This window comes from Xiphophorus maculatus, chromosome 15 (assembly GCF_002775205.1).
Source record: "Xiphophorus maculatus strain JP 163 A chromosome 15, X_maculatus-5.0-male, whole genome shotgun sequence".
Taxonomy (NCBI): Eukaryota; Metazoa; Chordata; class Actinopteri; order Cyprinodontiformes; family Poeciliidae; genus Xiphophorus; species Xiphophorus maculatus.
The window spans coordinates 8,253,042-8,276,477 of record NC_036457.1 but is presented as its reverse complement, the minus strand read 5'-3'; the positions used below and the strand labels follow the sequence as shown (position 1 = coordinate 8,276,477).

Below are 23,436 nucleotides of genomic sequence, written 5' to 3'. Positions count from 1 at the left end.
AACTGTCTAAAAGTAGGAAGAAACAGAAATCATTCCTACTACACAGCAAAGCCAACAGATCTACTTCAACATACTGCAAACTTGAGAGCCGCAATTTTATTGTTTCGTGCATCTATTAACTGGTTATGTCCTCCATCCATCCATTTTCTCATAAGTCCATAAATTTGTATATCCACTCATATTTTCATATACCATCCAATACCCCTTGGTTTTTCCATCCATCCAAGTTTCAACCATCCATTCACTTTTGCATTTAAAGCTTGACTACTGTGGAACATTTGCCCATACATGGAAAACTGAGAAGTGTGAAATTACTTTTAATTAAAATAAGAAAAATATTGACAAATGTTCAGGAATTAGGAATGCTACAGAAAAAAAGCTAATTTTGATGGTATATTTTTGAAGTGTAAATTAAAACTTCCAAGGCCCCCAGTAGAAATAATTTACATGAAGACAACACAAAAGGGACAAAATCGAATATTTTAAATAATTTATACAAAACCCCATCCTGGTGTATCAGGAGTGTGACCTCTAACCTCAGAGCATCACTGTTTGAATTCAACAATTATTCATCCAAAATGGTTTACAAATGTTAGCCCTTGTACAAGAATAGTCATGTACAGAAGTTCACAATGTGTGCTCAAACAACACTTGGATAAAACACATTTCATGCTGACAAAACACGCTGCCGTACAAAATTACAGCAGTTAAAATAGAAGAACAGCGAAGACTAAAAAATAGCTTTTATATAAAACACCCTAGAAAGACACTGTAAATAAAAAGCTACCAAAATGGCCACGTCTCAACGATGAGTTTCTCAGCTGCGTGGGAATTTTCAGTTCTGTACAGCGAGTACAAAATAAATCCAAACAAAAACAGTACATAGCACTTCAAACACATTACTCATTCACATTAAATTCTTGTTTTACTTCCCAGTTTGAAAGTGACGTATATAGGCACAGTAATTAAATCCGTGAGCCATGTTTGGTGAACACATTTTCATTTGTAACTTCAAAAGCCAGTTCAGTTCAGTTCAAACACGAGCTTCCCGTGTCAAAATGTCTGCTGACACAAGGGTTGCAGTTTCTTTTTAGCGCTCCTCCTTTTTCGTGTTACAACAGTGAGACAATCAAATACTCCAAAGAGTCTCCCAGACTGCAGCCAGGAAGCTTCATAACAAAGCTAACATCTGTTACGTAGAAATATTCCAAATCTGAAGGGTCTCGTTCCAAACCACTGAGTAATTTTAGATTAAAAAAACAAAAACTTTGATCTGAATTTCAGCACAATCCAAATAATTCTCTATTTACAGTCAACACAAGCTGACAAGAACATCTTGTTTCATGCTTGTTTTCAAAAATAATTAATCATCAATCACATTTATGTTCTCATAGATATAAAGTAAATCGTTTGGACGTGTTATTTGTATTTTATCCAATAAAGACATTTCATATTCAAAACTCACATAAAGTCCATCAACTAAATCGATTTTGGACTCAGACTATTCAGTTAACAAATCTTTTTTTTTTTAGTTTTTTTTTGTTTTACTTTTCATAACTGAAACTAATTTACAAAAAAAATGTTTACGGCTAAAAATTTCCAATACATCGAATATGTATGTTTACATCAGAGTGGCACAACTGTAAACTTGAAGTTAAATTATGGCTAAATTTCCATTCAGCTGCTTTAGTTTCTCTGTCCTAAAACCACACATGTAGTAGGACTTTAGGTTAAAAGATAGCTTTAATATTGAAATCTGTACTATTTCTTTTAATCATCAAACGGTCTAAATTGGAAAGTTCTCATTAATTATTCAGAGGAAAGAATACACTTTTAAATACTTCTTCAGCTTGCCTATTTAATAGTGCAGTTGAATTAAAGATTGAGTTGCAATATGTTAGATTTTGCACTCTTTAAAGCATAAAACATACAATTGTTGTCAGATAGCAGAACCTCCACATTTATTAGGACCCCTGATGGATGTGTAAAAAGATTTTTAATAAATATTTTGTGAAGCATCATAGTCTCACACAGAAAATGTTAGAAAAAGCGTTCAATTTATTGAGTGGGGAAAAACTCTGATTTTAATAAGTAATAATTATTATTCATAAACGGTACCTCCGAAAATGGTTTAAATTAAATTTTACTGAATCCTTTTTGTTCTATATACTTCACTTTATTGAATTTAATTACCAAAGATGACAAAATTTGCATCTCTTTCTCAGACATGTACTTTCTTCTGTGTATTCTACTCCTTTGTTGTCATTTCAATTGAACATCCACATCAAACGCCAGACCTAAAGGTCTGTTCATCTGCAAGGCCTGAAAAAGCAACGATGTTGTGCTTCTCTCATTTAATGAAGATGGATACGATGCCGCCGTTAGCAGCTCTGCATATAAAATACCTCGCTTTTGTAAGAGAATCTTTCTGATATGGGAGGAGAACAGAAAATATAATGAATAACACCAAGTTAGCACCAACAGTGCAGCAGAAGGCATTGGACTTTAGGAGGTTTGTAGCTGTGTCCACTGGTAACTGGACGCAGGCGTCTTCACCGTGTTGCTTTAGCTCTGTATTTTTTTAAAAACACAAAAAAACTCTTCTGGTCCTGGCATGGAAGGCTGAGAATGTGTCAGGGATCCACTTGGTCCTTTTTTTTTATTTTTTCAAACACTGGTACATCAGCGCTCGTGGATTCAGCATGTAGCGCTCAGAGTTGAGCAGCTTGGTGAGATACTGAGGTACCTGGGGCCGCGGAGCCACGTATGACACGCCGGGGCTGACCGCCATCACCTCTGCAATCTTCTGCTTCATTTCGCGGATCTCCCTGTCCTGCTTCTTCACTTTATCTGAGAGACAGAAAAACACATGGATAAAGACATGGACACCGAAGGAGACAGCAAATATCGACAGTCTAAGATTTTATAAGACAATAAACACATAAGGATGGCATTCCTTCTTTGTCATTTTTAATCTGCCACTCTTCATACATCTTTACACAATAACAGCACTAAGTGACTAAAGGCTGCAAGTCTGGCTGCATGAGTCATCCGGGTGTTGCTGTGCGATGACTTAATGAGTTTCTGCACATGTTGCAGCAGGTGACACATTAAAAGGCTTAATCAAACAGATGTGATGCATTTTATGAGACAAAAAAATATCAACCCAGATTTCCAACAATTTCCAACCCAAACCTGCTTTACAAACTTCTCAGTTTTCTAGTGAAAACAGAAAAAGCCAAACGATGTAACCTTGCAAAAGAAAAAAAAACATTCCTACAAATTATGGAGAAGTAGAATACTTTCCTAAATCCAATATAGTTTTGTATTTTGCTTTGCTCTAAATTGTTCAATTAAAATCATAATTTGCTGTGATCATAAATTATTCATTATAATCTGTGATGATTTAGGACATCTGGTCTGTTAAATGTGTTTAAATCTTATAGTTCCATAAATCCAAGTAAGAAAAAAAAAACTTTGTCTCTTCCCAAGAGGCAAAGCTCTTTCATTTGTGGCACTTCAGAGCTGCACAGAACCACACACACCTAAAAACTGCGCATATGATGAGTACAATGTGAATACTCCAGGCTACAATTCAAACAACTTAAAGTCAGATGTGATACTTATAGTACTATTATTATGACTATTAAATGACTCTCAATAAATACTTATTTCAGTGCACACGCCTCCGAATTGTGCACATGGTTGGTAGCATTCAGAGAAGACTTTAGTTTAAATATAATAATACAGATGTGATTTCTGTACCAGTTTCATTATGAAGAAAGCTGGGTCGTATATGAGTTTTCATTGAAGTAAAAGACTCTGCTGTGATCTAAATCTAAAAAATAAAGCAATGCAATTCTTTTGTTTCTTAATGTTTGCTTACTACTGTTTGGTAATTTAATGACTATCCTTCTTTGACAAAATTCTCAAACATGGTTTAATATGCCTGGGACAGACTGGCGACCTGTCCAGGGTTTACCCCGCCTCTCGCCTGGAACATAGCTAGAGATAGGCATCAGCACCTCTCCTGACCCCACTAAGGACAAGGGTGTTAGAAAATGGATGGATGGATGGATGGATGGACGGATGGATGGTTTAATATGCTAGTTTTTAAACGTTTTTTAATATGCTAGTTTTTAAACGTTTAGTTCTGGTAAGTTTTCTGTGTCTGTGGCTCATTATAAATGAATAAAAAGTCTGTTAAATAGTTTACGGGTTAGCAGCCAAAAACAGCTTCTTTCTTATTTTTTTGTACACTTATGTTTTAGTTTATAACAGATATTACAAAACAAAAATTGGATGAAATATGAATAGACAAAAATTCATATTTCTAGATTGTTGGCAATCTAGCTAAGTTTTGATCAGTTGTACCAACCCTTCTATTGTATTGATATGCGATTAATAGTATATACTGACTTTTAATGACATATTACAGAGGTTAGGCTTTGTCATATTGTCAGCAATTGAGGGATTTTCTTTTGTTTTCAAACAGGCTGACTCATTTAGATGGATGCATGGTAAAAGCTCTCAGTTTGCTTGCTTGACAAAGTTTTTAAGTAATGAATTAGCAATCAATTTGTTGACTAACAAGCGAAGATTTTTAATCAAAGATTTTACATTTTAAACCACTTGTTAGAGAAAATGTATAAAAATGTCCATCCATCCGTCCATTTTCTGTACACCATTGTCGATTGTGGGGTCGGGAGGGGTGCTGGTGACTATCTCCAGCAAACATTTCAGGCGAGAGGCGGGGTACACACTGGACAGGTCGCCAGTAGGTCGCAGGTCTGTGTAAAAATCTAAAAATGAAAAATGTTTGTAAACCTTGAGCTATTTCCAGCTGTCTGCGGGCGTCACCCAGAGCAGAAAAAAGGTCCAGCTTGATGCGCGTCTCAGCGCTCAGGTTGTACTCCAGATGTTGAGCCTTTTCCTGCATGGCTGATAACGTGGAGAACAGCATGTCTGTCTCTTTCTCCACACAACGGTACTTCCCCAGTGCCTGGAAACAGAACGGATAACAGCAGATAAAAACATATTAATTAAACTAAGCCCACCAGATGGAGTCATTTCTTTGGCTTCCCGACTTCTATCACTTCTTTTCTTCCTCTCTCTTTCTTCTTTTTGTGGGGTTTTGCTCAGGGAACCATTATACCACAAAAAGAAAACAGTTGTAATAATTTTAACTTGACTGACGCAAAGTCCTTTTAACGGTAGGTGCAATGGTTTCTCAACAGACCTGGCTTTGATCTCAGCATGCATGGTGAAGAGTATGTTCACTAATACGAGATCAAATCCCAACACAGCACAACGTGCACACCAAACATCCATTCAGTAACACTGCTCACTGATGTAATGACAAAGTGCATTATGTTGACTGAAGGCCAAAATGAAAAAAAAAAAAAAAATCTCAGATGAAAATCCTTCAGTTTGCTAAAATTAAACAAACTCAAAAAGCAAAAACCAGATCATGAGCAAACTCAGGACAACGACGTACACGATCATTTGGGTCTCACAGACACTTAAAACTCACAATTCATTCCCAAACAGAAGAAAAAGATACCTCGATATCTCTCTCTAGATCTACCACACGGCTCTCTTTCACTTGATACTCCAGCTGCAGTTGTTTGTACTCTGTTTCTAGATCTTTAACTCTTTTCCTCAACATTTGGGTTTCACAGTGTTCCTGCCTGGTGTAGGAGATGGAGAGATTATCAGTTTGGATTGGAGAGAAAGGAGCGGGATTATCAGCAGACCAGTTCACACAGAAAGAAAACAGAACATTTGCAGTTTTTGTTGTATTCATAAAAGAAGACAAAAATATAGAACAAAACAACCAAAGCAAGCAGAAGTGTTACAAAATCAAAAAATAGTTTTTTCAAGACTTTTGAGCAGAAAAAGAGCCTTTTACTGGGTAGTTTGTAACGTGCTAAGCAGAACTCAACATGTAGACAGTGCAAAAAGGTAAACAAACATGTTTACTTCTTCCAAGAGAAAAAGAACATTACAATTTAATGTGGAGCTACTTTTAACTTCAATTTATGCAAACTAAAGATTTTCTTTTCACTCCACTATTCTCTACATTTGGAAAAATTACAGTTTTTTTCATCTTCAGGTATTTATATAAATGGTATTTAAAGTTCCTAGTTCTCATTAAGTTTCTGATACACATAAATGTTTTTAAAAAGAACTGCTAAATTCAAAATATATAGGAATTCTTATTGCTACTAATTCTTGAGATACTGGAACAAGCAATTAATTTATTTTGAGTATTTTACACATCTTTACCAAAGGGTGCCAACAATTTGTCTATATAAATCACATTTAAAAACAACTAGGTTTAGCACATAACACGTTTCTTTCCATATATATCATCTGATCTGCACCAAATTGAAAAGGATATTCAAGGAGGGACTGATCCTTGAATATCCTGTTGAAAATAAAAGTTACATAATGTGAGTTGTGACCAGCCCTGTGAGCGCTTTAAACTCAAACACTAATTTTAAAAACAATCTTGAGCTGCAGAGAGATGGAAGCAGGGCCAGTATGGTCTCAGCAGCAGCTTTCAGGATAACAGGAAGTCGATGTAATGAAGCCTGACTGATGCCGGCTTTCAGGGTATTACTATTATCAAGATGAGTTGCAATAAAGGCATGCACAATCTTCTATGAAGGATAAAAATAGTGTTTTTGTTGTTGATGAAAGCCTGACCTCACCAAGGTTTGCTTCATAAGTCCAGCACAGTGACCACAGAAACCCAACTAGGCCCAAATGTAAAGGCCTCAGTTGTGCTTTTATTATAAGTTCAATGCTTTGCAGCTTATAATCCAGATGTTACTGTCACTGCACAGCATAGAAGTGTCAAACCTCATGTTGAGATTTCTAGTTTGTTGAACAAAAAAAAGTCAGACTTCCTCTTAACTCTCACCAACCGTGGGTGGGATTTTAAGGCGCTTACTCACTTCTGGACAATGAAAAGCCAGACAAGAGGGGTTTACCTGTTGGTCAGGGTCCGCGCTGCACTCGCCGCCTCCTCCAGTTTCTGAGCCTGAAGCTCAGCCAGCTGCTTCTCAGCGGAGAGTCTGCCCTCTGCTTCAGCTCTGGTCTTTTTCTCCAGCAGCGCTGAAGTCTGTTTGTCCCTCTGCTTGGTTTTAGTCAAGCACAGAATCCTGAAGGCAGAAACGGAGACTGATCATACAAAGACCTTGATCTCAAAGGATAAAATTTTATGTGCATAAAAGCATGTTTATGGATGCTTAAAACTTCAACCAGCATTGTGTTATTTCTTGAGTTATTTAAATGTGTTTTATTCAAAGTCCTCAAACTATAGCTTAAAGTATGTTTTAACTGTGAATTAGTTGTAGGAAAACTACTTACAGAATTTTAAACTTTTTGTTTACTATCTTACACTCAGAAAATTTTATTTTCCACTCTCAGTTTTAAGCTTTTACAGCAACTGAACATGTGAAATGTAAATAAAAATAAATTAATGAACCAACAGCAATGCAAAAGCATAATTTTTCTTTGCTGTTAATTAAATGCTATTAGCTTTCTGTGTGTGAGCTTGCTAACCAAAACTTAAAACAGTGCTTTAACTGTTTTAAGTTTTGGAGAATTGTCTCACTTTTCTAAATCTTGAATACTCGGATTTGTTTTGGGAAGTTTCTGTAAAATTCTGGACAACAAACCCAGTTTGGTTTTATCATGTGTGTGTTTCACAAATTATCCAGGATTGAAAGTAACATGCTGTTTCACAGCTGTTTTCAACATCTGGAGTAATTTAGATCAGCTCTATTTTTAAAATGTGGTAAATTAGGACCCAGACACTTTAAATTTTTATTATGTTGGTAGTGGTAATAAGAACAACAATAATAGTACTAAAAAATCTAAACTCATTTATAATCTCTTGGGAAATAGATTTGTTGCCTGACTGTAGACAGTACATAATATAATAAATTAGCTGTAAAATAAAAAAAGCTTGATCAGTCTGTATCAAATAAAATGCAGTGTAGTGGCATACAGTACATAAAATCCAGACAAAAATATTTTACAAAAAGCCACAAAATTGTCCTTCTCTTAAAATTCTAAATGAGAGTGTGTATGTCTCAGTTTTCAATTTACTTTTCAGATATTCTGATTTTTTTTTCTTGTAGATATGGGAAAAGGAATAAAGTTTTCAAAATGAAACATTTTTCTATATTTATCTCAAATTAGACATTAACATTCCAAGTTTTTGAAGATTTCACAATAACATTGCAAAGTCAAGCACAGCTTGGCTTGCATTAAGTTTTCAACCATGGCCTTTGAAAAAAGCCACACAAAAAAAGAGGTAATGTATGATAATGATGTGTATTTGAAGCATGCCACAAAAATTTCAGTACGGCAAAGAAAAATGATAGAAATGCACGTCTCCTCCAATAGCATCAAAAGATACCTAAGAACGCAATTTTCAGAAAAAGCATGAGCCATAAACCAACCTAACAGATATAAATGCTATTTTATATAACCAAGTCCCTCATGTGCTGCTTCCTTTAGATACTGGGAAAAAATGTAAGTATAAAATTTATTGTCATGACTGAGATGAGTAGATTTCAACAAATTTTCAAACACATTGTGTAAAATTTAATGACAGTTGGCATGACTATTATTTTTTCTGTTTTTATTTTTTACTGTCGCTACAAAATAAATAAATAAAATAATTAAATCTGAAGCTTTTGATGACTGAAAGAGGTAATGATGTGGTAGATTGGGGTGCTTCAAGTGGTTTGCAGAAAGGTAATACAATTAAAACTGGAATATTTGCATTTCTTGCAAAATTGCAGTGTGAATGCTGAAGGTTGAATGTTTTTGGTGAAAACTGCAGAACTAAAAAGCTAAACATAACTGAGGGACTAATAATAGCATGTAGGCTAGTTGTAGCATGTTGACCTTAACATACTCCATGCCGAGTGAAATAAAATATGTGCAAGCAAAAATTAGCTTAAAAGTTAAAATTAGCTTTTACAAATAATGATAGCATCTAGGCTAGCATTTGCATGTTCACCTACAGTAGCACATTCCATGGAGAGTAAAAAACCCATGTAAAAGCTAAAACTAGCTAAAAAGGCAAACCCACCTAAAATACTAATAACATCTAGGCTGTCAATAACATGCTGACTTAGAGAAACATACTCCACACAGAGTGAAAAAAAACATGTAAAAGCAAAAGCTAGCTAAAAAGCTAAAGCTAGCTGGGATGTAGGCTAGCACTAGCATGTTAATCAACAGTAAAGTACTCCATGCAGAGTGAAAAAACAACATACAAACTAAAATTAGCTACAAGACTAAAGCTAACTTTAATACTATTGATAGCGTCTGGGCTAGCATGTTGGCCTACAATAACTTACTCTATGCAGAGTATGACCTTCTAAATCAATTCAAATTTTATTTGTATAGCACTTCTCAGCAAGAAGGCATTTCAAAGTGCTTTACATCATAAAAACACAAAGTTATAAAACACAGTCAACAGTTGAAACATTACATTTTATCAAATACCATCCATACACATCAGGTTGTTGATTAATGTTTCATTGATTATGTGTCAAAAGCAACTCTAAGCATGTGGGTTATTAATCTAGATTTTGCCGTTTTCTGAAAGTTTATTCCAGATTTGTGGTGCAACATGGAGAAACAGCTGAATGTTGTTTCTCCATTTTTGGTTCTGGTTCTGGGGATGTAGAGAAGACCAGAACCAGGGGTCTGGAAGGTTGATACAACAACAGCAGCTATTTAATATATTGTGCTGCTAAACCGTTCAGTGATTTATAAACTAACAACAGTATTTTCTATGCATTAGAGTTGGAAAGAGGATTGGAATTAGGGTCCTTCCATCCCATTTCCACCTTTATTCCAACACTAATTTCAACCTTATTTAAATAATTCATCAACAATTAACAGATTAGATCTGTTGAAAATCTTATCTATTCACTGATGGATGACAAGTTTTGATATCATTTTATACTTTTCCATGTTTATAATTAATATTTTGTGCAGCCCTCTAAGTGAGTTCAGTGGATAACTCACTTGCTCTGCAGCAGCATGTTGGACTGTCTGAGGAGGGAGACCTCTGGCCTCAGGCTCCTCTCGCTGTTGGTCAGGTTACAGATGTGACTTCGCAGCTCCTGTTCGCTCTGCCTGCTTGTCTGCAGCTCCCCCTTCAGCCTCCGCAGCTCTGCTTCAAGTCTGATAAAAAGCAGAAACACCTCAGCACCAATTTAGGCCCAATCTGGTGTGAATAAACAGCTACGTACTTGTTGATTTGTTCAGTGTGATAATTCTGTATCGCTGTGGCGCTCTTGTCCGCTGCATCCCTGTTGGGGCTGATTGTTTTTGAGTTTGTCCTCTGTTTTTTCTCAGGCCTCCCTGCAGGAGGTGAAGGAGTGTTTGTGTTGCTTCTGCGGGCTTTTGGGGAGGCGCTCTTGGCAGCTCGGTTGGCTTTGCTTCCCTGGTCCTCTTGAGGTAGATTTTCCGGGGTAATGGACGACTCTGGTCCTCCTTCCCCGCTGTGAAGCTGATCTTTGGACTCAGCCACAACGTTTTTAGATGACGATGGCGGTGGCGGTCGTCGGCTTGGCTCGGCCGACCTCACCTCCTGTGATGCCTTCTCGGCCGCTCGCTCCTCACTGCGGATCTGCAGGCAGTCGGCGCTGTGTGCGTCATCATGGGCGACCATGGCACCGTTCTGACACTGATACTGAACGGGCTCAGGCTTGACCTTCCACTTAGAGGCTGTGAAACAGCAGGAAGAAAAACTAAAGGTCTCTTCTCTGATTTTACAAACGCAAACTACAGCTTGTAGTGACATTTGTATAATGACACTCGTGAGACACATTTAAAAACTGGAGATTCTGAGAAATATATCAAATAAATCAAATACAGTGGTTTATTACACAACCTTTTTACTAATTTAGTCTCAATGAGTTTTCCTACATGAGAACCAGAGATTTTAAAGAATGAAACCAAGAATAAAAAGGCAAAACCATTGATAGAGCCGTCTCAAACCTTCATGGTGGAAAAGCATAAATGTTTTTTATGCATCTTATGCAGAGAAAGAAGCAAATAAAAAGTCAAAAAGCAGCTGGTTGCCAAGGTGGTCATGGAGTGTTGCTGAAGTGCTGCTGCAGGTGCCCAGACTTACTGCTGCTGCTGCCATCTGTGCTGGTTTTGGAGTAAATCTGCAGGCCTGGTGGGAGCGAGTGCTGCAGGAGGTGCATGTGAAAGTCATTCTCGCTTTGCACGGCTTTCTGTATACGCAGCTTGAAAATGTTGGTGAAGTAGCAGGTGGCATCAAACCCCAGATAAACAACAGGATAGCCAATACTGAAAGTAGATATACGAGGAAACACAAAGCAGTTAGAAGAATACAATGTAAATTCAAAGGAGACTGTAGAGCCACAGTTTGGCTAAGTGCAAATGAATCTGACAAAAAATTGACAATAACTGTGTCAATAACTACACAGTGGTAGCACCCTTTTGAACTATCAGGCCTTATTTAAATAAAAATTGGATGGCCTTTCCAAGAAAACTGGGATTTCAGGTTTTTTATTAAGATAAGATGGTCAAATTGACACTAAAATGATTAATTAGATGTAAAATCAATCCTATTTCATCCCAGCACCGAGACCTAAATTAAAACCTTTCAGCTCACATGAAAGAAAACCTTTCATGTGAGCTGAAGAGAAGATAGCATAGGAGAGAACTCTGGTGATGCATTTTTGACTAAAGAAAGTTTAATAAACAGGATGCAAATGACTAGCAGATTTTATGTGAAAATAGTGAGAGTACAGAGATTATGCAGCTGCAATAAATGCTGAAATATCTTGAGGCAATTCACACATCTTTACCAGAGTTACCAATAAATATGGCGGGTACTGTATCAGCCAGAAGGTAAATTTATATCACAGCAGCATACCAATGTGCAGCAAAAAGATGAGACAGGTTGGGATGAGAGGTATTAAGATCTTTGAGTCGAAGCGAAGCCTCAGTGTAGACGAGCAGAATCCACAGGGACACCGTTGATATACAGATGCCTTTCTCTGGGAAGGAAAACAGGATTTACTGGAGGCGTTCAGGGACACTTTTCAAACCACTGCGTTAAAAAGTTAAAGCTCTATGATGCAATTAAAATATCAAATAAGATCAATGATAACTTCTCTTTTGGATTAACTAAATCCAATTTTTTTCTGTTGTCTCACAATTTAGAATGTGTGACTGTTGTAGGAAATGAGGAAAAAATGTGTCATTTGAGTCGAGGAGGAGAATCTGGTCTAATATCAGTGTAATACAAGTTCAGAGTGGAAAAACATTAGGCAAAACAGCCAGGCTGACTTACATGCTTCCATCATAACAATTCAGTTACATTTCTTGATCAACTGACAATGGATGGATGGATGGATGGGCGGACGGACACAAGGACGGATGATGGATGGATGACAAATTTCATATCTTTTGGCATATATATAGATCTATCTATCTATCTATCTATCTATCTATCTATCTATCTATCTATCTATCTATCTATCTATCTATCTATCTATCTATCTATCTATCTATCTATCTATCTATCTATCTATCTATCTATCTATCTATCTATCTATCTATCTATCTATCTACATATATCTGTATATACTGCATATATATATATATACTGTACGTGTGTGTGTGTGACTTCAGTGGGTAAAGAGATAGAACAAACTCACCTGTGTGCCATATATAGTTGAATAAAACGTAGGTGCTCGCCACAAAAAACAGCCAGTGCAAAGGAACAAAAATTAAACAAAAGATGTCCAGTGTGAAGGCGGCACAAACAAAAACAACACAAATAACCTGAAAATAAACAAGGTGAGTTTAGTTCGCTGCAGAAAAAATATGTTTTGTTGTTTTTTTTAATACAGAAAAATAGTCATGGTGTCTTATTATAGCTTCATTCACTATTGGGGCTACAGTACAGAACATGAGAACACACAGCGGGAGTCCTCACCAGCCCGTGGCAGTGGAAAGTGGTGTACACACTCCCAAAGAACAGCCAGCATGGCCACAAATACTCCAATCTAAATTCAAGGATGAAGTCTGCCAGCAGCACCAGCGTCCACATCACCATAAATTTCAGGAAGGTGTACGCACTGAAAAGACATGTGAAATCCATTAAAAATATTCTAACATTCAACTATATACATACTAAAACATATTTAGAAATGAACAAATGACCGCTCATCTTACTGTTTAAGGAGTCTCATGCTTACATCAGAGCGTTACAAACAAACAAACACAAGACTGGAAATGAAAAACAGACCAGAAACTACAACTAAACAGCTGCCTCTTAACAATACAGTCTATTTCTTAAAGTAGAGGCCACAACAAAACAACCACTGTCCCCCATGATCATTTTTATTAGGCAGCCAAACACAAGCGGTGCTTTCCGTCCTTTGTTCTGCTCATCCAGACTGCCATCACATCACCCCTTCTTTGTTTGGTTGCCATGGCAGTATTTCATCTGGAGGAGAGAGGGAGCACCACAGCATCCTTCTGCTGCTCCACATACGTCTCTTTCTGAAGTGGCTTGCATGTTTAAAAGTATCAGAAACATGCAGTTATTTCACAGAAATAGCTATAACATTTGATTTGTTAATTTAGATTGCTTTTATAAATGTTGCTTCGATTTTCTAATGCCCACAGATGCATGACGTGTATTCATGTTCTTAGATAGTAGAATGGGCTATTGTTATTGTTCGGCAAATACTTAAAAATCTGATTTTCATTGTTTACCTAAAGGACAAATGTATAAAAATTAAAAACTCGCACCATTTTTAGCCAATCAACAGCAGCTCTAAAAAAACAGAGGTTCGAGAAATTAGCTTATATTTTTAAATCCTTAACATATTTAATGAAGTAAGTGCTTTTTTTTCTGAAGGGCATGCGTCAACAGTCAAAACCTTTTATGTAAATTATGCATTAACTATTGAACAATAACATACAGCCTCCAGTTTGTACAAAGCTCTAACAGTATCACATTTACACATATTTAAACAATATAAACATTATCATCTTAATGTAGTAACTGCACAAACTATCCACTTCCTTTTTTCTCCTTTACTTAGTATTGCTTTGTCCCTTGAGTGTAGCACTAAAACACAAACTATCACTTACTTAAAATTTTAATGCAAAAGTATCTCATTAACTTCAAATTTACACATGTATGTTTTAAAATAATACGTTATATCTTAATGCTAAACATGTTTTATTTTTGTTTTATATTTTGATATAAACCTAACAATATTTCTATTTTCCTGCTATTATTTTAATGTTTTCTACCAACTTGTATACTATATAACACAATAAGAGTAAAACAAACACACACAAAAAAGCTAAAGAAAACTACTTCAAAACAACTTCCATGTTTGAAGATTTATAACTAAACTCAAAATGATGTCAAGAAAAAAAAAAGATTCTTACATTTTTTCTGGAATCCTATAAAGGCGTTTTAAATGTCAAATTTTAGCCCAATACAGCTTAATCCTTTAGCAGGATTAAGCTAAAGATGTCGACTTCACATTCATAAAAATGTGGATAAATAAGGTAATGTGATAAATGTAAGGAGCCTGGAGGGAGAGCAGGCCGACATGAACTCTCACACAGCTGCTGTTTTCTGCCTTTCTGTAAACAATGTAGGCTGGAGTTAACAGTATTCCCCAGCGCCTCTTTTTAATTCAGCTGCAGAGGCTCCAGTTAATCCAGCAGCAGCAGCAGCAGCAGCAGCAGCAGCAGCAGCAGCAGACTGGCTCATTGAGAGGAAAAGATGCGACACACGGACGGAGAAAGAAGACGCGAAGCAGACCAGGTGAGCAGGCGGGATGACGACGGCTGAAATGCACACAAAGACGGAGACGTGGCGCCACAACAAAAGCAGCAGCAGCAGCGGCGGCAGCTGGGCTCGGCTCGGCTCGGCTCGGTTCGGCTCGGCTACCTCTCAGACAGCTTCTCCGTGATTTTCAGTCTTCTCATCTTCCGGAGCCTGTTCGCGTCCACATAGCGTTTCTTCATCTTATGGCTTCTGCTCCCTCCGTGCTGATGTCTGACGCTGCGGCTACAACAGCGGCAGCAGCAGCGGCCAGGGGGGGGGGGGGGGGAGGAAAGAGGGCAGAAATAAATTAAACAAACCGAAGGTATCCCTCCCTCTGCGTGTGTTTGGATGGAGGATGATGATGCTCGCCCTCCAACCTGCGATGAGGTCTGTGAATGTCTGCGCATGCGCACTGCAGGTTGCACCTACAAGTGTTTATCACAGGAGGGGAGCAGATCAACACAAAGCACACATGGAGCCGCTTTGTACTCCGCATCAGTGAATTACAGAAGGGCGCGTTATTGAATGCATGGAGTAAAATTCTATATTACCTAATTTTACCTAAAATTGTGTAATTTGGCCAATTTTTTGCCAGGTTTAACTTTCAGTACTAATCAATTAATCTGATTTTTTTTTAAAATTCACTTTCTACAAATTTTTTATTCAACTACTAAACTCTTTTAATACGGTATTAGCAATGCAATAATGATGCAAATAAATAATTCAATTCCTATTTTAAATACAAAAATAATCAATTTCATTATCTAAAATGCAACAGCATAGCATTCCTTTAGTGAATTTGGATAAGGCTAAGCTAGAACTATGTCACCAGAGGAGGTTTTGGGTAAACATATGATGAGGTGTTATCTTAAACATAAAATGTATATATATATATATATATATATATATATATATATATATATATATATATATATATATATATATATATATATATATATATATATATATTGTGCAGTTGTATTGTTTGAAATTCTGCAGTGATGTTCAGCTCTTTTTTGCTTTTACATATTTTGTTTTTCTTATTTAGGCGTCACGCGCACGACTTCGACAGAGCAGACTGAGATTGTGAACAAGCATAATACTCTGAGGAGAGGTGTCCAAGCTACTGCCAGCAACATGATGAAAATGGTAAAAACAAATGAAGCAGAACAGAAAATGATTAAGGACTTATTGCTTCTGATATTGCCATCTAAGTCTTTAAGGCTTTCTGGTTTAATCATTTCCCCACACAGGAAGACAACAAATTTTTCCTGTGAAGAATTTGTAATGAATGTCTAAAATGAATGACATTACTCTCAGTTTTAAATATGCAATTTTTTCACTGCAATACAAAAAAAAGTAATAATAAAAAAAAATAGGAAGGCCTGGTCATCTAAATGTTGTTGGAGAAGTGTTGTGTATCTGTTTAGATTTCTTTTTCTGCCTTTTCTGCAGAGCTGGAACAAAGAGGCTGCAACCAATTCTGAGAAATGGGCAGCAACCTGCTCCATGAAACACAGCCCTGCAAGCAGTCATCAGCAGAAAGCTCATCGTGGCAGCAGACATCTTTGTTTACATGCGAGACTTGCACATGTGTAAAATCTGTAAAGAATATTTAATTTAAGACAATCAAAGCATACTTTTACTTGTCTTGTGAGTCCATTTTTCTTTTGAGAAAGTTTTTAAAACATGACATAGATGCATAAATATAGAGGAATACAGGAAATATAAGGCTTCAGCATTGATAAATGGTAATAATAGTCTTTTTTTTTCTTTTTTTACAGAAGCACCTAGACTTAATATTAGTATTCTCTGTATAACATTAGGATTTATGTTATACATGGTCAAAAAGAGATCTACCTTGTTGGAGAGTCATGTGCACCATAAATAAGCAAACTAGCTAAAAGATTAGAGTAGGACAGCGGTAGCAGAGCAAGTTTAAAAATCTTGATTGAACTCATGCAACTTTAACTTTAATCTTTTGAACTTAAGAAAAATATATCCTAATATATATAGTAGTAACTGAGACAAGGTTTGTATTTTCAGTATTTACAGCTTCATAGTATTTCATTAACTATGAAGCAAATGCTTGTACTCCAGTTTGATCAGAACTTTGATTAGTTCAGTTAAAAACCTTTATTCCAAAATAAACATAGTACATTTGTCTAAGCATGCACTCTTTTATCAGAACATTTATTAACATAAAAAAATGGATGATGGTAAGTCATAGTGGATAACTACGGTTTTAGAAATCTTGATATCTTTTTTTAATCCCTCTCATAAATATTGACTCATTTGATCTTGTGATATAACAGCCATACCTCTTCAAAACAAACTTTTTGGACAATAATAATTTATTGTACAAGCATGAAATTAGAAAATGTGGTCATGGATTGAGCAAAAATTATGTTGATATTGTGTTTGGCTGCAGCCAGTGGCTGTGGGGAGAATCTCTACATGGCCAGCTTCAAGAACTCCTAGTCCAACGCCATCCAGGCCTGGTACAACAAGGTAGCCAACTTCCTCTACGGAGTCGGATCCATTAACGGAGGAGTGGTGGGACACTATACACAGGTGTGGTTGTCTTCATAGTTTCCTATTCTGATTAGTTTGCACACAAATGGGCCACTTTACTTTGAAAACACAATGCTGAACAGCGTCTCCTTTTTGTGCACAGGTTGTTTGGGCCACCTCCAAAAATACTGGCTGTGCTATGGCCTACTGCTCCAACTCCACATACAAATACTTCTACGTCTGCCACTACTGCCCACAGTAAGAACTTTGCAATGCAGATAACTCTTTTTCAAAATTGCATGCTGTTTCACCTCGGAGCAAAAACTAAAATTTTTATAAATTTTCCGTCTGCTAGAAAGGATTAATACATCACAGACCGGATGGGTTACTGAGAAAACCCACAAATCAATAATGCAATGATGAATGACCACGTGGATGCAGGATTAAATTAACTGAGGAAGAACTACAGAAATCGTTTCGTTCTGCAAATCATTTTCCAGTCATTAAATAGTAATTAAAACATGCTTTCCCTTCTAGGTAGAAACAAGTAATCTTTCAGTCTTACATACAAATGTAAGGTTTGTATCTAAGTATTTATTTATCTTACTATTTATATTTTAGTTATTTTGCCTGCTTTGCAGAGGAAACTACAATTTCACTAATCCCTACAAGTCAGGAACATCCTGCAGTGACTGTCCCAGCGCCTGTTACAACAAACTCTGCAGTAAGTGCAAAAATATATGCTGAGGATATTTATGGAGGTATATACAGTATGTAGCAAACTATTTGTGCCATAGATGGGTTTTTTTAACCATGATAACAAGAAATATTTTGGAAAATGCAGAATTTATTGTTTAATTTTTTTATTTTTTGCTGGGTTTTGTTGCAGCCAAACTGTAATGACTAGCAAAGCAGCCGTCCCAAGACTCAGCAGTGGTGGGGCTGCAGCCACAGCGATGTGGCCTCCTGGAGTCCCACCTCCTGCAGATGCACCGATCAGATTATCTTAAAGTCACAGATGTACTCTGACTCACCCGTCAGTTTCAACAAAGACACTAACTGCATAAATCTGTGTTGTTATTCTGCTGGTTATTAACCCAGCATAAAAGGTGAGACCTCTTTGTGCTACAGGCGGAAGCAGAAGAGTCTGGCTTGTAACTCCTGGCTGTTGGAGCTGCTCAGTAATTAGCAGAGGTCAAAAGGGAAATGTGCTTTGGCACAGTAACCCTTTGAACAAACAGCCTGCAGGGGCAGGTATCCTTTGACAATTTGTGAGGTGCAAACTCACAGAGAGGAAGGATAGCAGATATGACAGGGTTATTTCACAGAGGTGGGGAGGAAAGAAAAATAAAGCTGTATACAGTTTGTTATCGAGACCACTTGTTACCTCAAAATGTGTAAAATAAATATCCTTTTCAAAAATGGAGAAAAATAAAACTTCTAATTCAAGCACATTTAATTAATGAAACAATGCCACTATTTTGTCTCTTTCAGCAACAAGCAAATCTCAAGTTTCCTCTCCGCATTTTAATTGTTTTCGTTCTCATTCATAAAATAATCCATCCAAACTTCAACATTATATTTCCTATTACCACATGGTAAAACACACTGCCATTGTATTGAAATTAACCCGCTTTCCATGCGATAACAGACGTCTCCCATTTAAAAATAAACACTTGCCCTGAGTTTTTGCAGCACCGCCATGCTTGCCAAAAAAGTCTCTCTTCACCTATTGCAGTTAAACATTATCCAAATTTCCTGTTTCTGCCTTAATGAGAACAGCACCTGCTGAGAGTGGACAGAGTAGCCGAGTTGGAGCAGAGGGGAGATAAGGCGGATGAGTTTTTTCGTCTGCCAGCGGGTCCGGCGATAGCAAAGGTCCTCTGGTTTGGTCGGTCTCGATAAGGCCAGTCTTGCCATCCTGTGGGGCTTATCATGTGCAGCAGCAAGCCTCAACAGTTAGTCCCAGAGCCAGAAACTGTTTATGAGACTGGCGTCAGCTAGGCATCCCTAACAGTTTTTTTCTGTTGCTGTTATTGTTTAAAATTGCAAAAATAATGACATGTTTATTCAATATTTTAGTTTTCATAGCACCAACAGTGTTACCCATTTAATTCCTGTAGCAAATAGTGGCTTATTTTTGAAGTATCTCCATTTAAACTCAGTTAAGCCAAGTTAAATGTAAAGATGGAGCTCTGCTGCAACCTAGGGGATCTAGATACTAAGCAGACTAGTTATATTAAGCTAATTTTAAGAAAGACAGAAGCAAAAAAAAAAGTAGATGGAAGCAAACAAAAAGAAGTATAATAAGTTGTTGGGAGCTCTAAAAAGGCATTTCCACAGGCAGGAAGACACAGACAGATCAGTTACATCAGAATGCCCAGACTGAAGACAGTTAATTTAGTCTATGCTGTTATCTCGCAACATCACCGTCCCCTCGGATCGGAAACAGGAAGCCAAAAGAAAAAGAGCTGCGTCTCGATGGAACCCAGCAAACATTTCAGGCCTCAATGCAGCAAAATCTAAATGATGAATGTCTTCAGCTCAGATTACGTTTGTTATGATATTACATGAAACTAACTATCAAAGTTAGAGCTTGTTGCTACTAAAAATGCAAAAGCTTTTTCAAAAATGACTGGAATACGAATAGAAAAATATAAACAGCCTTTATTCTATGACACAAGGGAATTTCAGGTGTAATAGCAGCATAACACAAAAACAAAAAGTTCTGAAGGTGTTTAATATGATATATAAAAAACAAGATTAACAATAACAACAAGAGAATTTTTCTTTAGATTTTTTCTACATCTTTTATGAACACAAACGTGAATGCATTTTACTGGGATTTTATGTAATTAATCAATAATAAAGGAAAGCTATTCTGTGCATTTGTTTTCAGCCTCCTTTTTACTTAGAAACCCATAAATAAAATGCACGAAATTTGCTGTTAAAAATCCTGCAGTTATGAGATGAAGTCTATCTGTCTCTAATTTTTCCTCAGTTATAAGTCAAATTGTTCTGTGAAAGCTTCAGTGGCTTGTTAGAGAAAAGTAAACAAATGAAAAGAAACAGCATACAGGACAAATTAAAAAGTAGGGTGAGATTACAAATCAACTTCCCAAGATTTGAATATTTATATATTCAAAATGAGGGAAGCTAAGTAGTCTTTTGACTTACAAGCAATAAACTTTATTAAAAGTAGCTCTACACATAAAACGTAGCACACCATGCACACAGTAAAGCATGGTGGCAGAAGCACCGTGCTGTGGTGATAATTATCTTCAGCAGCGTCAGAGTTGATGCAAAGATGCATGGAGCTAATTACAGAACAATACGAGGAAAAAAATAGCTAAAGGATGCAAAAGACATAAGACAGGGTTGAAACAGGATGAACAATTTTCATAATTTTCTTAACAGGACCCCCCAGGTTTCGGTTGTCATGTTTTATATCTGATCACCTGTATGAAGAGAGCTCCTCCTGCAGAAGCAATCAAAAAGGCCACTGAGCGCTGCGATCACACAGTTTCCTTCCTTTCATTGAAGGTTTGTAGGAGTAGCAGAATAAAACTTGGTAACACGCCACTCAACTCGCCTCTTGAGCTTCCAACACAAAACCAGGGAACATCTGAACCACAGCTGGCAACAATGCAGATCCCCTCTGTCACATGCCGATGGAATGGAAGATGACAATCACTGATAAAGATTTCAAGGAAGGGAGACTGTAGCATTTGCAAGCGTGAGGTTTTTACTCTCAGTATTGTAGTTGGTGCTACAGTAAGCTTTTACTTCCCTATATTGTCCTGAAAATCTTATAACCAATGGATCGGGTAGACATTATGGGGCCTTTGTACTCCCAGTGCTTCCTAAAATTCATTTTTGTGACACTGAGGTTGTTGTTTTAGTGAGCCGATGTGATGGGTTTGAGTTCAACTACTGGCCAGAGACTGGACTCTCTCAGGATGCTGGTTCACGTCATCCATCGGGGCGACGGGCGTTTTTCTTTTTCTAAGCTGAAGTCAGCTTGATGGCTTGTCTAAATCAGTGCGGACCTCAAACAAATGTACATTAAACAAACAGTTAGGGACGGACCCAATGAGGAAATGGTTAAAGGGTGGGGATGAAACACAACATATGGGAAAACATTGATTAGCTCACAAAAAACCAGGAAAACAATCCAAGTTCAGACACCAAACTTTACATAGTTTTTCCAAACTTTTATAGACCTACATCTCCTGATATTCAGTAGGGTTATGGAATATGCTAACCTGCTCTCTGCGGTAGTGATAATATATTCATTCTGGTTTTTGTGTTTTTTTAGTTGTGAGTGATCCCACGCTCTACACAGCCAGTTCTCCAGTATGCAGTGAATAAACTATGACATATATAGACTTTTAATACTAATTAATGTGTTGGATGCTGGATTTCATGTTGATATTTTTATTAATTTACTTGAGAAAGTCCCGGAGCTCTTACACATAAAAAAAACATGTTACCTAACATGTCTTAAATAAATAACTCGTCTTGTAATTTAGCTTTCTTTTTTTTTCATTTTATGGACTATGTAAGGTTAGAGAAACATAGAAGAATGAAATTAAAGTACAGAGCAATAAGGTAATGCTAATTAAAATAGTAGCGTAATTGAACATCATGAGAGATTTGTGCACATTAAATTCTCAGAGCCATTTTTGTTTTTAAAAGCTTAACTTTTGTACCTCTACTTTCGTTCTTCACATTTCCTGACACAGATTTTTGCATGACTATATTGAAAATTGATATCTGGGAAAATAGCACGAACAACTAATAAATCCCAGAGTGCTATCTCACGGGGGGAGGCGTAATAGCCTGACAAATGTTGCATGAGAGCAACGTATTAGTTTTTCCAGATCGTCTGTTTTCCTTGCTGCTTGCCGAACACCATTTCCCACTCTTGCCCTAATAATAAACAAGACCCAAGGGTCTTTACAAGTGCTTATCTTTGCTGCCCCAGTAATCTGACGCAGACATTTGCAATAGATGTGTGTACCTCAACAAAATGTGCAAAAGATGGAGTGAAAATTCCTCCCTCGCATCCTGGTAAATCTGTTTGCCATTAGCAGACGTAGCAACCAAATCTATGCACTTCACTGAGGAATGGTGTGGTCATGCAAGGGTCAGCCATCTATTGGTCATTATTTCAGCAGACAGCAAACACATTCCTGCTTCGGAAAATCTCTCACATAACATTCAATAGGTGAAGTCTTCAAGTACTGAAGTTCAGGCCTTGATTCCCCATCAAATTGTAGATCAATTTCATCCCTTTCATCTGAAGAGTTCACCTCGAGTTCACAAGTAGCTTCAAACGTGACTGTTTTTGCAAGGGATGCAAAATGTGCAGCTCAGTTAAATCCAAAGTTATTTCACAGAAAGGATTCTAACAAATGTGCAACCTCTTCTTCAATTGGTTTTAAGATAAACTTCTCTCCTGCACATTAATCTGTTAAAAGTAGGAAACAGAAAATAAAACAGTTAAATACAGTTTATATTAAAATCTAATTCAGTCCAAGTATATGAAGTTTAAACTCATTATGGTTTTAATTCCAGTTTATTAATACAGAAAAATAACACAATTAGGATAAACAGCTTTCAACAATAAAACAAGTGAAACCAATTCAAATTGATCAGCATAATATAAACATGTTTGTGTGTTTGATGTAAAAAATATATCCTAAATTTCATCCCAGCTGCTTCACTGTTGTTGAAAAAGTTTAAGACTTTATTTGATAAACCAACACAAAGCCATAAAAAAAAGCCAGAAGCAAAATAATACATAGTTTTAACATTTTGACAAATAAAACAAAAATTAAGGCTGAAAGAGGTTTGAGATGTGTCTCAAACCTCAGATTTGCTTGTGTAGAGATTGAAATTGCTTCCAGTTGTTCTTTAAAGAACAGTTCACTCAGATTGGATGGAGACCATTTGAGAAGATACATTTTCAAATCCTGACATGTATTCTGCCCTGCTACGTAATGAACCTCTATCCCAATTTTTTGCAGCTTCTGAAAGGT

The 23,436-nt window shown here is 36.8% G+C and overlaps 2 protein-coding genes across 2 annotated transcripts; one reads left to right on the top strand and one right to left on the bottom strand.

Moving 5' to 3' along the window:
* Window positions 1–476: 476 nt before the first annotated feature.
* Window positions 477–15,744, bottom strand: LOC102231427 (macoilin-1-like). The gene is made up of 11 exons (XM_023348067.1): window positions 15,002–15,744; window positions 13,019–13,160; window positions 12,738–12,864; window positions 11,951–12,074; window positions 11,177–11,358; window positions 10,290–10,767; window positions 10,063–10,221; window positions 6,999–7,169; window positions 5,564–5,690; window positions 4,828–5,002; window positions 477–2,850 (listed from the first exon to the last, which is right to left on the bottom strand). Exons 1-11 carry the CDS (start codon window positions 15,283–15,285, stop codon window positions 2,660–2,662), a joined length of 2,160 nt encoding a protein of 719 aa, XP_023203835.1. The 5' UTR covers window positions 15,286–15,744; the 3' UTR covers window positions 477–2,659.
* Window positions 15,745–16,488: 744 nt separating this feature from the next.
* On the top strand, window positions 16,489–20,285 carry LOC111611403 (cysteine-rich venom protein TEL1-like). Its single transcript, XM_023348068.1, is given in 4 exon segments — window positions 16,489–17,452; window positions 17,556–17,650; window positions 18,034–18,116; window positions 18,282–20,285. Coding segments are annotated over 4 exon segments (357 nt in total). The 5' UTR covers window positions 16,489–17,284; the 3' UTR covers window positions 18,293–20,285.
* The last annotated feature ends 3,151 nt before the right edge of the window (window positions 20,286–23,436 follow it).